Source organism: Haliaeetus albicilla, chromosome 19, assembly GCF_947461875.1.
Source record: "Haliaeetus albicilla chromosome 19, bHalAlb1.1, whole genome shotgun sequence".
NCBI classification, from domain to species: domain Eukaryota; kingdom Metazoa; phylum Chordata; class Aves; order Accipitriformes; family Accipitridae; genus Haliaeetus; species Haliaeetus albicilla.
The window spans coordinates 24,504,353-24,517,693 of NC_091501.1; the positions used below are offsets into that span (position 1 = coordinate 24,504,353).

Here is a 13,341-nt window from a genome sequence, read left to right on the forward strand (position 1 = left end):
ATCAAGCTGAAGTCACTTAGGGAGAACTCTTTGAGGTAGTGATGAAACTGTCAAGTGTTTGATATTCTTTCAAAAGAAAACAGTATTCCTTAGCTGTCTAAAATGTCTTGCAAAACAGTGTTCCTGGTGAAAATGTTTGCCAGGGCTGAATTTCCACCACCACCACCCCTCCCCCCACCAAGAGAAGTTCAGTCTTGAGCAATCTCTTTCTTATTTCAGCTAAAAATGTATTTGTTTACTTAAAAAACAAACAACCAAACCAAACAAAACTAACAATTTACTGTGAGTTTTGACTAGCTTAAAAAAAATCACCTAAGGGCTCTAAGGAAGTTATTCTAGAGACGCTTTTATTCCAGTTATCATATGATCCTAGCATGTATTATAAGACAGAGGATGGAAGCTGGGAATTGCTGTTCTTCAAGTGAGTTAAAACACTGAGTGGTATCTGAATCTTTCATGCTACAGAAAACTGAAGGGAATATTCTGCAAGGGTAGTCTGTGGTTTGTGTTCAAATAGCCTACCAACAAATAGCAGAACTTCTTTAGTCAGTCAGTGGCGCAAAGATTGTCCTAATCACATCTGCAGTTTGTCCTCTTGACAATGTGTCTGAAACCATTAGTGATGTTTAGAAAAGAAATTGCACTTGCATTTTTTTTTCTCAGTTAAAAGAAAAATATTTGGTTGGAAATCAAGACAGTATCATGGAAGTTGTTTTTTCCCTTGCTGCCTCTGTTAGGGTTCAACATCTGTAGCTGTATGTAAATATAGAAATAAAAATGTTGACTGATAAATCATGAGATTAATGGCATTAAGATTGAGAATTTGAGCCATGTTGATTTCACACATAGCAAAGATGAATTTGTGTCTCAGTCCTCAGTAACGTGGCTTAAAGAAGCACAGATGGAACCAAAGCCTTGTAATGGGTCTGATAGGGTAAGAAAATACATATTTGTTGTGACTTGTATAATATCTACTTTCTCTGAAGATGCTGATCATAGTCAAGTCACTGCTCAAATTCAGCGTTCATCCAGATTTCTCTTTGGGATTGGTAGAATCTACAGCCAGTTCATAATGTTGCGTTGACTGTTGTATTCAGTAATCTCAGTGCTAGCAGTGATCTTTTGGTTCTCTGCTTTTCAGGACTTCATTGCACATCTCTTCAAGAGGAACACTTTGGTCTGTGGAGATGCATTTTGTGGAGAGGGTGGGTCAGTAAAACTGAGAAGCACAAGGTGTGCTCAAGTGAGCTTTTTCACCCTCTTGCATGCAGGTCCTTTGGTGGAGGGAAAGATGAGACATACGGTAGAGCTGTGTGTCTCACTATCTCTGTCAGTGTGGTTCTTGCTGTCACCATGATTTTTCAAGCAAAATCGTGTCCTGCTGCTAGAGGAGGATCAAGGTTACCCTAAGCCTCAAGCACTATAGGACACATTCAAATGTGTTTCCACAGTGTCATCATTAAAAAAATAATTTAGGCCTCTGACTTGAGGGTATGTGTCAACTTAGAGTTGTATCTCAGTTATAAACATCATTGTTCCCTTGTCATGTAAACTTTTTGGTTGCTATTGGGAGTGTAAAATAGTAACTACACTGGGTCTTCTAAAGCTAGTAATTGAGTCTCAAAAAAGTTGGATTAAAGTCATGTTTTATTTGTAGCAGCAAAAGCTCAGCAACTTCTTTGTAATAAAAATAAATTTAAGAGGAACTTAATATTCTAAATATTTCCTAATGGAGATTCTGAATAAGCAATATGAGGAAGTGGGAATGTAGCATTACTAATGAATGTACATACTGATTGAGCTCTGAAGTATATAGTTGAAGACCACATTAATTTAAACAAAATGTAATCAGTTGGTTTGCAGCATTTCTAGGAAGATAACTAATTATGAGGGGGTTTTGTGCTTACAAGATGTTACAGTTCAAATTCCATGATCTGAAGATCTGTCAGTCAAAATTTTTGTAGTATTGAGTACACACAACAATGGCTATTTTGAATTCCTTTTTTAGTATTTGTAACTTAGACTTTTACTCAAATTACTGCCCTACCTAAAAAACCTTCACATTCAACTTTTAGCAAGTAAGTATTCAGAGCAACTGTGTTTGAAATAAGAAGGGAACACTCCTATGAAACTATTCCTTAGGTAGGAATAGTTTTGATTTAGTGCAGTCAATAGCTACAGATCATTTTGCTGAACTTGCTTTTTAGGTTTTAGGACAAATATGGCAATTATTTCCTCTAGTATTAAGACTTACTTTAATTTACAGCATTTTTCTGGTCAGTACAGAATAAGCAGATTGGTAACAATGTATGTCTTGAATTCATGATTAACTCCTAGTCAATGGGAAATTGTTCTACAAGGATTCAATTGTGTGACGCAAAGAACTGCATTAGACCAGCAAAGAATTGTGGCATATTTCACTGTAATTACAATAATTGGGTTTTGTGTTCTTGTGAGTCAAAACATTGACAACAATTCGGAAGATGTTTCTAATTTTACTGTCACTGCAATTTGTATGCTTTGACCATTAACAGTCATGAAAAATAAAAATGTTTTCAGACTGGTTTATTTTCTTTAATAGCCACACTAAAACTGTACTTCCTTTTTAAAATAAACATTTTTACTATAATGGCAGTTCTGAATCCCATAATGGAAAGTAACTCTATATATTTATATTACATGATACATTCCCTATGTGTAATTCTAAGAGTTTGTATGTGTTAAGAGCTCTCCCTGCAGAGCTAACAAGCTGCCAAATTACATTTCACTGGCTATTCCTTGTTTCATTTTAAGGTCAAGTTCTTCTTGTCCTTTAAATAAAAAAAAAAGGGGGGGCAAGCAGTGGCAAATGATCACTTTCAAAGCTATTTTTGTCTTATTTTTCTTGACTGTTCTTACTGTATGTTTTGTTCTTCAGAGTAACTGAACTAGCAGTCAAGTATTGCTAGCCTTAAAAAGTCAAATGCATTAACATTAGTGACTTGGATTTAGTCTTGGAGAGGTGGTCTTTGAACATATTCACAAGATGTAGATGGTATTTCCAACTCGGAAAACATGTTCAAACTGTGGGCATAAGGATTCTGTCAGATAAACAAAAGAATCAGAATGAGGCTTCAGTTAAGAGAAAAAGGAGATACTTTTTGAAGTTTAAATGAGTCAGAATACTTTGTTGTAGAATATTGAGAAACATTGTTTTTTTGACATCGTTTGAATACAACTTGTCTTGTTAGATGCTTTCAAAAAGGTGTCCAGTTCATATTCCTCCTGGACCAGTCGTGGCAGCATTTGGGCCTAATGTATGTAGGAAAAGTAGCTCACTGCTGAAAATAGATGTCAGCAACTTATTCTGTGCTGTTTCAGGCACGAAGTGTTAATGGCAAATGTAAACTACTGCAATGGAACTGGAGCTGCTCTGCAGAAAACTGTGACTGCAGATTTGCCCAGTTATTGAAATGTTTAATGCAAGACTATGTAGTATTAAGCTAATAAACCTGCAAAGAAAGAGAAACAGGAGAGGAAGGATATGTTGGGATTTCTTGTTGAGCGTTGAGTTGGCAACATAAACATGTTAAAATATGTTCAAAGACAGATTTTTGCTAGGAGATGTTTAAGGAGAATGAGGTACCTGCTCTCCTCACTTGAAAGGTAACCTCAAAGGCTGGGAAGTCTTTAGGTAAGGTAGGTAGGTAGGTGCTTTGTTTTGGACAAATGTTTTTTTTCCTATTGATGTCACTTATTGTATTTTTCTGCTGTCACAATCCTCCTGCTACTGCCATGTGACACAACTTAATAGCTGAACTGTATCTGCTGTGCAGTTCACTCTGTGGGTTTCTCTGAATGCTCCTCTTCCCCAACAAACCAGGAAAATCTGTTTTCCAACCTCTTTGTCAGACCTTACCCCTTATTACCATCCATATCAACCACATACGTTTGACTGAGTTTGGAAGCCTGCTTTTTTTTGTGTTTAGGAGAAATAGCTTTCATGAGAAAAAAAAAAGGCACTACTTTTTTTCAGGAACAGAGCCCAAGAGAGAAGAAATGTTAAAACAAAGAAGTCAATGTTCGCTTCTATATCCACATAGAAATCTGGGAAGGGCTAGCTACCTGAGATACACATGTATAGACCCTGTATCATAAGAGATGGGAGATTTCTATGGACGACTGAGGTTGAGAATGAGAAGCCTCTCTAGGGTTCAGTTCATAGGCCAACTGTTTCTCTGGCTTCCTTGTCTTTGGGGTCTTCTAGTCTGTTGGCTCAGTAATATGGAGGACAAGAGCCCACAGAGGTAAACTTTGTTGTAACAAGCAGAGGCTCTAAGGGCATGTTATGCATATGCATGGAAAAAAGGTATCTGGCTGGCAGAGTTGTATGTACTCCTTTCTTCTGTGAAAGGCAGGAGGTCAGAGGGAAGCATCCAGGCAGTGGGACCACAGACCTAGCCATGTAGTATATAGTCATATTATTGTCCAACATGCAGTATGACTAAATGGTGATAGCAGAATGACTACAGCTCAGTCACAGCTAGCTGCATTTAACACTGTTTAAAAAAAAAAAAATAAAAAATCACATCTGACATTTTTTGGGGAACAAATTTTAGCTTGCCATTCTGACAAGGAACTGAAAACAGCTTCCTCTAGTTTTCTGTTTTGGGTCATTCCCATGAGGAAAACTGAAAAACAATCCTGGGTGTAATACAACCAGACATGCAAAAGTTGAAATAGCTAGATTAGTAGCTCTTTGTCACTTAGCTCCATGTTTTCATTAATGCTTTTACCACAGCACAATCAATAGGTATTTAAAAATAATTAATTTTCTCAGATGAAATTGGCCAAGGAAAATCCTTCCTTAACTTAATGCTTTTGAAAGGGACTGAATGGAGCATGATGGAAATCATAGCTTGCTATCTGAACAGATAGTGAGTGGCACCAACACTGCATGCTTCTCTACTATGCTCCATTAATCTCCAATTCTCTTCTGACAGGTCGTATCTGTGTATGAGGAGGTACTTATAACTCTTGGTGCAATTGGTCCCTGACCACTTTTCTGAATCTATCAACAAACCTGCTTGTCAGTTAATGCCAAACATTACACAGGTTCAGTGGTATGGACGTTTGCTCACTCTGCAAGTCATTTCATACAAATTAGCCAAATATTTTAAGCCAATATGTTTCATTTAAAGAAAAGAAGTTGATTTTTTGCTGAATATACTTTTTCTTAAGTAGACCTATATTTATGATGCTGTAGAAAATTTTTGGTGGGTTGTTTTTGTGGATCTGTTGCATCCTTCTTGTTTGCTAGGTCTTATAAGGATGTTCAGGCAGTTGGGTAGGTATCAGCATCTTTATATGCATTCAGAAGTATGTTTCATTGTTTTCTCTCTGCATGTTTTCCAGTACTACATGCCTTTGTGATTTTGAATTATGTATTGCTATTCATTTACATCTCTGTGCTGTCCCATTAGACATGTAATGAGTGATGGGGTGTAAGTCAGCATGTAATTTGGCCTGCAGCCTTATCTAAGCAAAAGAATGTACAACAAATAAAGTCAACATTAGTGCATTTTGAGTGCTGATTGTTTCAAATCAGATACACAGGAAACCAGATGTTGAAGTTTATCTAAAACACTTGCAGCCAAACATGTAACTACGTACAGTAGCAATAGTGCATGGCACTTTTTGCATGTACTTAGCAATATGTTTACAGCAAATACAAATTTATTCTTATTTCTCAATTCACTTTTTCAATTCACTTATTTTATTTCTGTTCTGCTAGCAAACTACTGTTTAATTCATTTTGGCCTGATTCTGCAGGTCTTCTGGGAGCAAAATCAAATTTAGAGAGAATGTACAAGAATTGCAGTATCAGCCATGTCTCTAATGGCAATAAATTTAGATGCCTAAAATTAGGTACATAAAGTGGCTTGGCTTTTTTAACTGCACTGAGCACTTGTAGCTCTTAGAGTTGTGTATGGGACAATCTGAGTATTTGGCATTTGCAGATGGCTTACATTTGAGTACCCAGTAAGGATTTAAAATCCCAGCTTCACATGTTCAGATTTAGTTTTTACAGAGAACTAAAATGAAAATAGCTCTTTGTTATTTAAACTAGTACTGGGTACGCTTCTGACACTTTAGTTCCGCAATAGTAAGGAAGAAAAGTTCTCATAATATAACTTTTATAAAAGAAGTTATTCAGTCTATGCTAATGATATGTTTTGCTGTATTCTTCCAACATGACTGATGAGCTTGACTATCATTTGGCTGCTGAGGTGAATAACAATAGCAAGCTGAAGAGGTTTTTAAAGGCAGGCTGGTAGTCAGGTGTCAGACACTTACAGGCACCTTGGATTTCATAAGCCATTAAATTTCCTTTTTTTTTTTTTCTGAGGAAGGTAAGGATTTGGAAATGTCTCAGTCTGTGCCCCAAACCAGTCTGCCTCTCTATTACAGCTTTAGGAATACTGTGTTTTGAGCAGTGAGGTGATATGAGTTCCTGCTGCAAGAAAGAAAATAAGAAATGATGCTGTGATCTCACAGGTAGTTCCTTCCTGTGGATAAAGGAAGCATAGTCATCCCATGGATTTTTCTGTCAAGGTGCACCCTTACATATAAAATTAAACAAATCATATGTTTACTTCATAGACATTTGTTGCATTGAGTTGTGGAGCCTGGTGTTATGAGAGAGTGTGTTGTAACAACTTCTGATTTGAAAGTGGTTAAAAGACAGTGGTACTGAAGGAATAGATTGGAATTTACTTTTGGTCTCTTAAGCCTGTTTTTTATAATGTTCTGTTCTCAAAACAGCCAACCAAACAAGCAAAACTCCCAGAAGAACAGAAAAGCCCCTACCCTTACTTTCACCTAGTAGAGGAGACCTTATCCTCATCAGCATTCTCTGTATGTTCATCTTTTTACTGCTTTGTACACTGATTTAGCTTATCTTTAATGTCCCATCTGGCCCTTCTCCACCCCTGTGTTTTTGCATGTGGCTCTACAACTTTCCTGGTCATCTTTATCCACCTGCTCTGTGAGCTTTCCCCTGTCACTAGGTACTTGGCATCATCTTCACACAACCTATTACTTAACAATTTGATGAATAAATATTCATGCAACAGGAACTGTTTTATGTTATGCTGTCTGAAATTTGCTGTCCATTTGTATCCATGTGCCTGTGTTTTCCCAATTTAATTTGCCAAATATTTCCTTTCACTCAAGTTCTTAGGTGTTTGTATTCCTAGGGGTAGCACTGTGGGTACCCTTCAATATAACGTAAGCAGCCACTGCAATTCTCTGCAGACTTTTGTAAAGTAGACTGCGTGGGGATGGTATGAATTATCTTTAAATTTGTGTTTGGGTTTTTTTGGTGAATATGAAAAAAACTCCTATCAAAACCAGTGAGTTGGAATTAATTGCAATAGAAGAGACCTGCTTTTTCTTTTTTTCAACTTCTTTATTTGAGAAGAGAATAGTGCAAAATCTTCCTGGTTATTGTGTCCTGGTATTGGTAGGCATTGCCTGTTTGAGGATGACCATGGTAATGGGAACCATGCGCAATTGTGTTTTCTACTGCAGTTGTAAATTGGGAGTTCGCTTTTTCCCCATACTATGAAGACAGAAGTTAGTGTAATATAGATAAGGAATCTAAGGTTAGATAAAGCTAAGTAGCATTACAAAAATATCTCTGGGTTACATTTTGATGTGTTTATTATATGTTCTCACCGTTTTAGAAATTGATGCTGAAGGAAAAAACAGAGGTATATGAAACTTAGTTTTCCTTTTGCTGTTTCATTTAATGAGCTGTTCTGTTTCATGGATTCCTAGGTCTGTGGCATTCACTGGTATTTCTTGTACTGTGGTAGATATTATTCTATATTTTCAACTTGCTGCTTCCAACTGTTCATGCTCAGAAATATTATACGTTTTATAACCGAATAGGTACAGCTTCTTCATATTGTGAGTAGTAGCATATGGAAAGGAAAGGATGGCTTCTCTTTGCTTCCCCTCTTCATATTTCTTTGCTTCCCCTCCTTGCTAGTCTGGAGCTAAGTGCTCATCTTCAACTAATAAAATGAACTATGGAGTATATGTTACAGAACTCCTTTTTGTATAAAGTACATAATCACATCATTATCTTTTTCAAAATGCTTGTAGGAATGAAATGTATGCGTACTATTTGTGGGATGAGACTGTCACAGATAATCATAGCAAAGTCTTCACCAAACAGAAAATTTGCATGCTTTTACCCTGTCTAAAGAGGGAACAGAGGCTTGCCATGCTTGTGTAGGTAACCAAGCACAGGTTGAGGCCATTAAACCTGGGATTATATTCTACATGTCTCTGCAGAAGGTCAATGGTCAGAGAAGCAGGAGTTCCAGGCGCACCCTGCAGTAAGAGCAGAGCTGCTCTGCAGTGCTCAGCGCAGTCCCTGCAAGTGGGAATACCGAGAAAGTGAAGGTTTCTGAACTGGCATGCTACTGTTGTCCCTCTTTTCTCATAACTGTTATGTTAGGGAGCAAAGAGCCATTGTAGTAGTTCCTTCTCAGAAACGGAATTAGCAAGCCAAATGTAAATGATTAGGGTTTTGTGGTTTTTTTTAAGAACCCGTGGATGCAGATTGTAAACAGCAATGTGATGAGACAGAGATAAGTTTGATAAGGCAATATGGACCAAAACTTCAAAATGACAGAAATAAAATATAATCCTACTTCTTATGACAAATGCATTGCAATAATTTTAGTATCTATCCTGTGCTATAAAGGACACAAACCCCTATGAATTAGGTCTTTCTCTTACTATTTCAGCAGTCCATTGTGTAGTAGGAATTGATAGCAATACAATGTTTTCCTTTTAATTTGATTATGCCTTACATAGGCACAGTGACTTAACTGTACCTTTGGCTGACTCTCAAATTCTGCTAGGTTTCTAGGAGGAAAACCTAAAGGAAGTTGGAGGAAAAACTCCCCCAGTTTAATTTTGCAGATGTGATCGTGTGTGATGTTACTTCTTTAGAGATTGAAGGAGTCTATTCCTAAATCTGTGTCTGCTTCCCAAAGCAATACCTCAAATATTGGATCTATGTAGCTCAAGACTTTGTCCAGAAATAAGGCTGCATACTTCTCTTAAAGAAAAAATGTCTTACGAGAGCAAGTGCAGAACTGGCAGGCCTCACAAAATAAAGCTCTCATAATAAGCTTTGGAGCAACCAAAGTGTTTCGGTAGTGCTGGAAGAGCACAGAAATTCACATTCCCAGTGCCAGGAAGATTTGATTTCTCCCCTGGAAATGTAGTTTAATTGTGATTAAATGCAGCAGATGTAAATAAAATAGCTTTACAATTTTATGTCCTTTAGCAGTGTTTAGTTATGCCATTTTATAACTATATTCCATAGACTTCATTTTCACTCCTTGATATTTATGCTATGGCTATTCCAATAGTAAGCTCTGATGTCGTAGGCTTTTTAGGATTTAGCTTGAATGTAGTCCAGCCAAAGTGGTGCTGTAGAATTAACTTGAGGCTTCAACAACTTAGTTTTCTAGGAGGCAAGTTTTCTCATTTGTCATGTGGATTGTTTGTTTTCTTCTTACCCATCACAGCATATGGAAGTGACACTACTTAGTCTTTTGCTTGTTTTGTCTGACACTTAATTTCAGTGATTTTCCCCCTGCAAACATTTATCTTTTTTTCCTCCCTTGAATTCATATGTGTCGTCCTATGCATCTTCCAAATTAGACACTGCCAGCTCATAACTGTATGTGCCAAACTTTCAAGAATGATCAGAATTAAAATAGATAGGGAGCTTCCTTAAAATTGTTAGGATCACTAGTAGTCATGAAAAAAATTGCTATTTCAGATCACAGCCATTTAAGCTAGATGTACTTCTTAGCTTTTGAACAAAATAAATATAGGAAAAGATATTGAAAAGACCCTAAAGCAGAAATTGTTTATGAGTATTGATGTAGCTGAAGTCAGAAAGGCAGGTACATGTATACTTCACATTTACAGTGGAAGAAGTCAGCCCTATACCTGATGGAAATGCATACTGAGGCTAGAGCTTTTCAAAACATCAGTTTTCTTCAGTTACAGGGCTAGCTGCACTTCTCTGGTTTTTGCAGTCTGTGAGTGAAATCCATCATTTGTTGGCCATCCTACGTCTTCCCAATCTGTAATGAAATCTGTAGCTTGCTTGTGCTTGGAACATAAGCTGAGCTCCAGTACAGTTTTGTATCCATCGTGGTTACCCCGCTGAGTTGACTGCATTCAAACACCTGAGGCTCCTCCCTGGTCCGTGGGAGAATTTTTGAACACTGGTGAATATAGTGACCAAATAGAATACTTGAAACAAAAGTGCTGTTTATATGATAATAGCAATAAAATTTTAAAGAAGGGTTTTAGAGAAATTAAAGTATACATATCAAATAGTATTAATTGAAAAAATGAAAGTCAGATTGTTTCTATCATCATGCCCTCATTGAAATTGTGAGTATGGTGAATTTCTACTTACAGGGAGACAGTACCCAAGAAGACAAGCCTTTCTTGTAAGAGGTTCCTGTGTATTTGAACTATGTATATGCAAATATATATTTTTGTGTGGCGCACGTTATAAGCGTAAACTTCACCGATTCTGACAAAAAAGCAAGCCATGTCTCATATTAGAACCGTTTCTTCAATCTACTGCACAGAATCTTAAACTAGGGAAAGAGCTTGTATATGTTGTCTCCCTAATGTGTTATGACTTTCTTTGAATTATTTTTGCAGTGAAAAGACATTTGGAAGGGAATACCCAAGAAATGTCACGGGCCAACAGCTTCACTGATGACATTGATCTTGCATCAGAAGAGTTGCCACTGCCAGCTGTATCTGATGTGGCACAGTAAGTGGAACAACAATTTTTTAATTGGTAAAATCAGTGCTCATTAATGGTGGGGAAGACTTGTCACAGAATAAAAGTATTATTCTTTGGCTGGCTGCACTTGAAGTGATTATGAGTTTGATCTTATTTAACTATATGTGAACATTTCTACAAAATGCAGGTTTAGCTTTAAGTTTAATGGAAGTAGTCAGTCACTTGGAAAGAGAAGCATTGCTCTGTGATGGGTGGCTTGCAGTCTTGGTGTCTTGGTTGTTTTACTTTTTAAGGCAGCTGAAACAGTTCCTGAGATTGAGTTTTACAGGTAGGTTTATACTTTGTAGAATTCTGGAACAGTTTGAGCTCTAAAGCACTCATAATATGAATAATGTATGAATTGATTGGAAACATAAATGAAAGTCATTGATACAGCCTGAAAATAGAAAGGCTACATTATGTGTAATATTTTGATAAAGTAGGGACACTTGTAAAGAAATGGTGTTCCAAAAATTTGAAAGTAAAATTATGAAGGAGATGCTGAAGGTGTCTAGATTGACCAGGACAGAAAATCCCCATTATCAGTTCACTGCAACTGTTAAATGATCTTTCATGTTGCTTGTATTTGGTTTAGCCAATGTCTATTTCTTGAAATAAGCATAATAGTATCTTCATGCAGGACGCCCCCATATTCTGTTTTGACAGGATCTTGAGTAACCCTCATGCTTCTGTCTTATAATGTACAATTCCAGTGTTGGGGATGGGGATTCTGGAGTAAATTTCAAATGTGAAGCAGGGCATTAAAGCATACGGCCAGGCCTGGGTGGACCAGAGCATCCAGGTATCATACTAAGGCTTTATCTTACGTGCAGAAACTAATACAAACAATGCTGGTGAATAGAACTCTTGAGTTAGCAGTGATATATGGCCTAAAGGTACGGTACAGCTGGCACAAGCTCATGAAGGTCTAACTAATCATTTGGATGTTATGTTAATGTTGGTGAAAAACTCGCTTGAGTTCATGCTTGCAAGACAAAATATGGAATTGTTGTTGGAAAAAACCTTTGTTAAATATCTGACATTGAAAAGAACAACAAAAGCTGTTGCTTGCCTTCAGATAGAGAAAAATATAGACAACAGTGTTCAGGATGAATTTGAAAGCAATGTGATTCCAATCTATAGTGTGATTGCTTTTAAGATGTTTTCTTTCACACCATATGATTACTTTCTATGTGACTCGTATAAATTGTGTGCCTACTAAATCTATAGTAATATACTATGCTTTAATACAAGATACTCTGGTGCTTGTATTTTTCCAACATGTTATACTTTGGACCTTCTTTCAAATTGGAGAATGATAATTTTTCGATTCAAATTGGTATTTTTTTTTTTAAATCGACATGGTGTAAGCACAGGATTTTGCATTTGGAAAGAAAGTTCTAATCTTATTTCTGCTATTTAGTGCCTGAAAAATGGTGGTGTTGGATGTTAATTCTGTATAGTGTACCTTGCAAACTACACCTGTGTTTCTAGCTCATATTAGAGTTTAAATGCATTTCTCTCTTGTGCAGAAAGTAAGAAAAGGAATAGTAGAAAGGTAACCAAATATACAAATGAAAAAAAAAATTAAAATATGGAGAGTATTTGAAGTAATATGCTACATGGTTTAATATATTATCAATTCATTAATTCTTGATGTGGATGTCAGGTGCATATAAACTGAATGATCTTGCAACTAAATATTGCTAAATTAATGATTATTAAATTCTAAGACCCATTATATATGATGTAAGTATAAATTTTAGCTTCTGAATATTTGTAATGAACTTCAAATGTACAGAAAACATAAGGTCAAAAGTTACAGATGTAATATGAAGTTATAAAGGTACTATGTAAAAACAAAGCCAAACCACTATTTTATGTAGTTTTGTGCTTTTAAAGTCAAGCACATCAGTTTTCACCTTTATAACATATAATCTCATCTTATATGCATGTAATTCTACTTAGTAGGAAGCATCCATTTAAGAGTTGTCCTGATTTTTGAGTAGAAATACAGTATCTTGTTATTCAAATTGTGAACTTCATTGGACAAGCACAAGCACAGAACATGATGTATTTATTATGGATCTTGGTTTTAAACTTCCATTTCTAATGCAAACAGTAAGGTATTAAGGCTGTATTTGCCCGATATGCTTGTCTTCTACGTGAATATTAGATATACTTAGTGTGATTATTTGTCTTGTCTTTTAGCAGAAGTGTAAGCAGGTAAGTCTTCATGTGTGCTATACTTGCTTTGGTGTGTGAGCTTTCCAAGACAGCATGGCTTTTGCTTTGCACTTAGTAGTGTATTTCCTAGTCTAGTGTGCCTTGGAATTTGTGATGGGAAAATACTTTTTTTTTTTTCTGTTAAAAGTTCCATTTCTATTCTGTTTCTTTTACCTGGCTAGAATAAGTTATTCTGATTGTTCACATAAATGTTCTTTCATGCTCTGAAATTA

General features: G+C 36.3%; 1 protein-coding gene across 15 annotated transcripts in view; it reads left to right on the forward strand.

The window, feature by feature from the left end:
• Window positions 1–13,341, forward strand: part of LOC104323056 (potassium voltage-gated channel subfamily KQT member 1) — a 517,159-nt gene that overhangs the window by 88,524 nt on the left and 415,294 nt on the right. For all 15 annotated transcript variants that reach the window (XR_011328745.1, XM_069806849.1, XM_069806840.1 and 12 more), the window contains one exon: window positions 10,756–10,870. Coding sequence is in view for 14 of the 15 variants with exons in the window: in XM_069806849.1 (XP_069662950.1) it covers window positions 10,756–10,870 (115 nt within the window). In the remaining variant the exon portion in view is untranslated. The remainder of the gene's footprint in view (window positions 1–10,755; window positions 10,871–13,341) is intronic.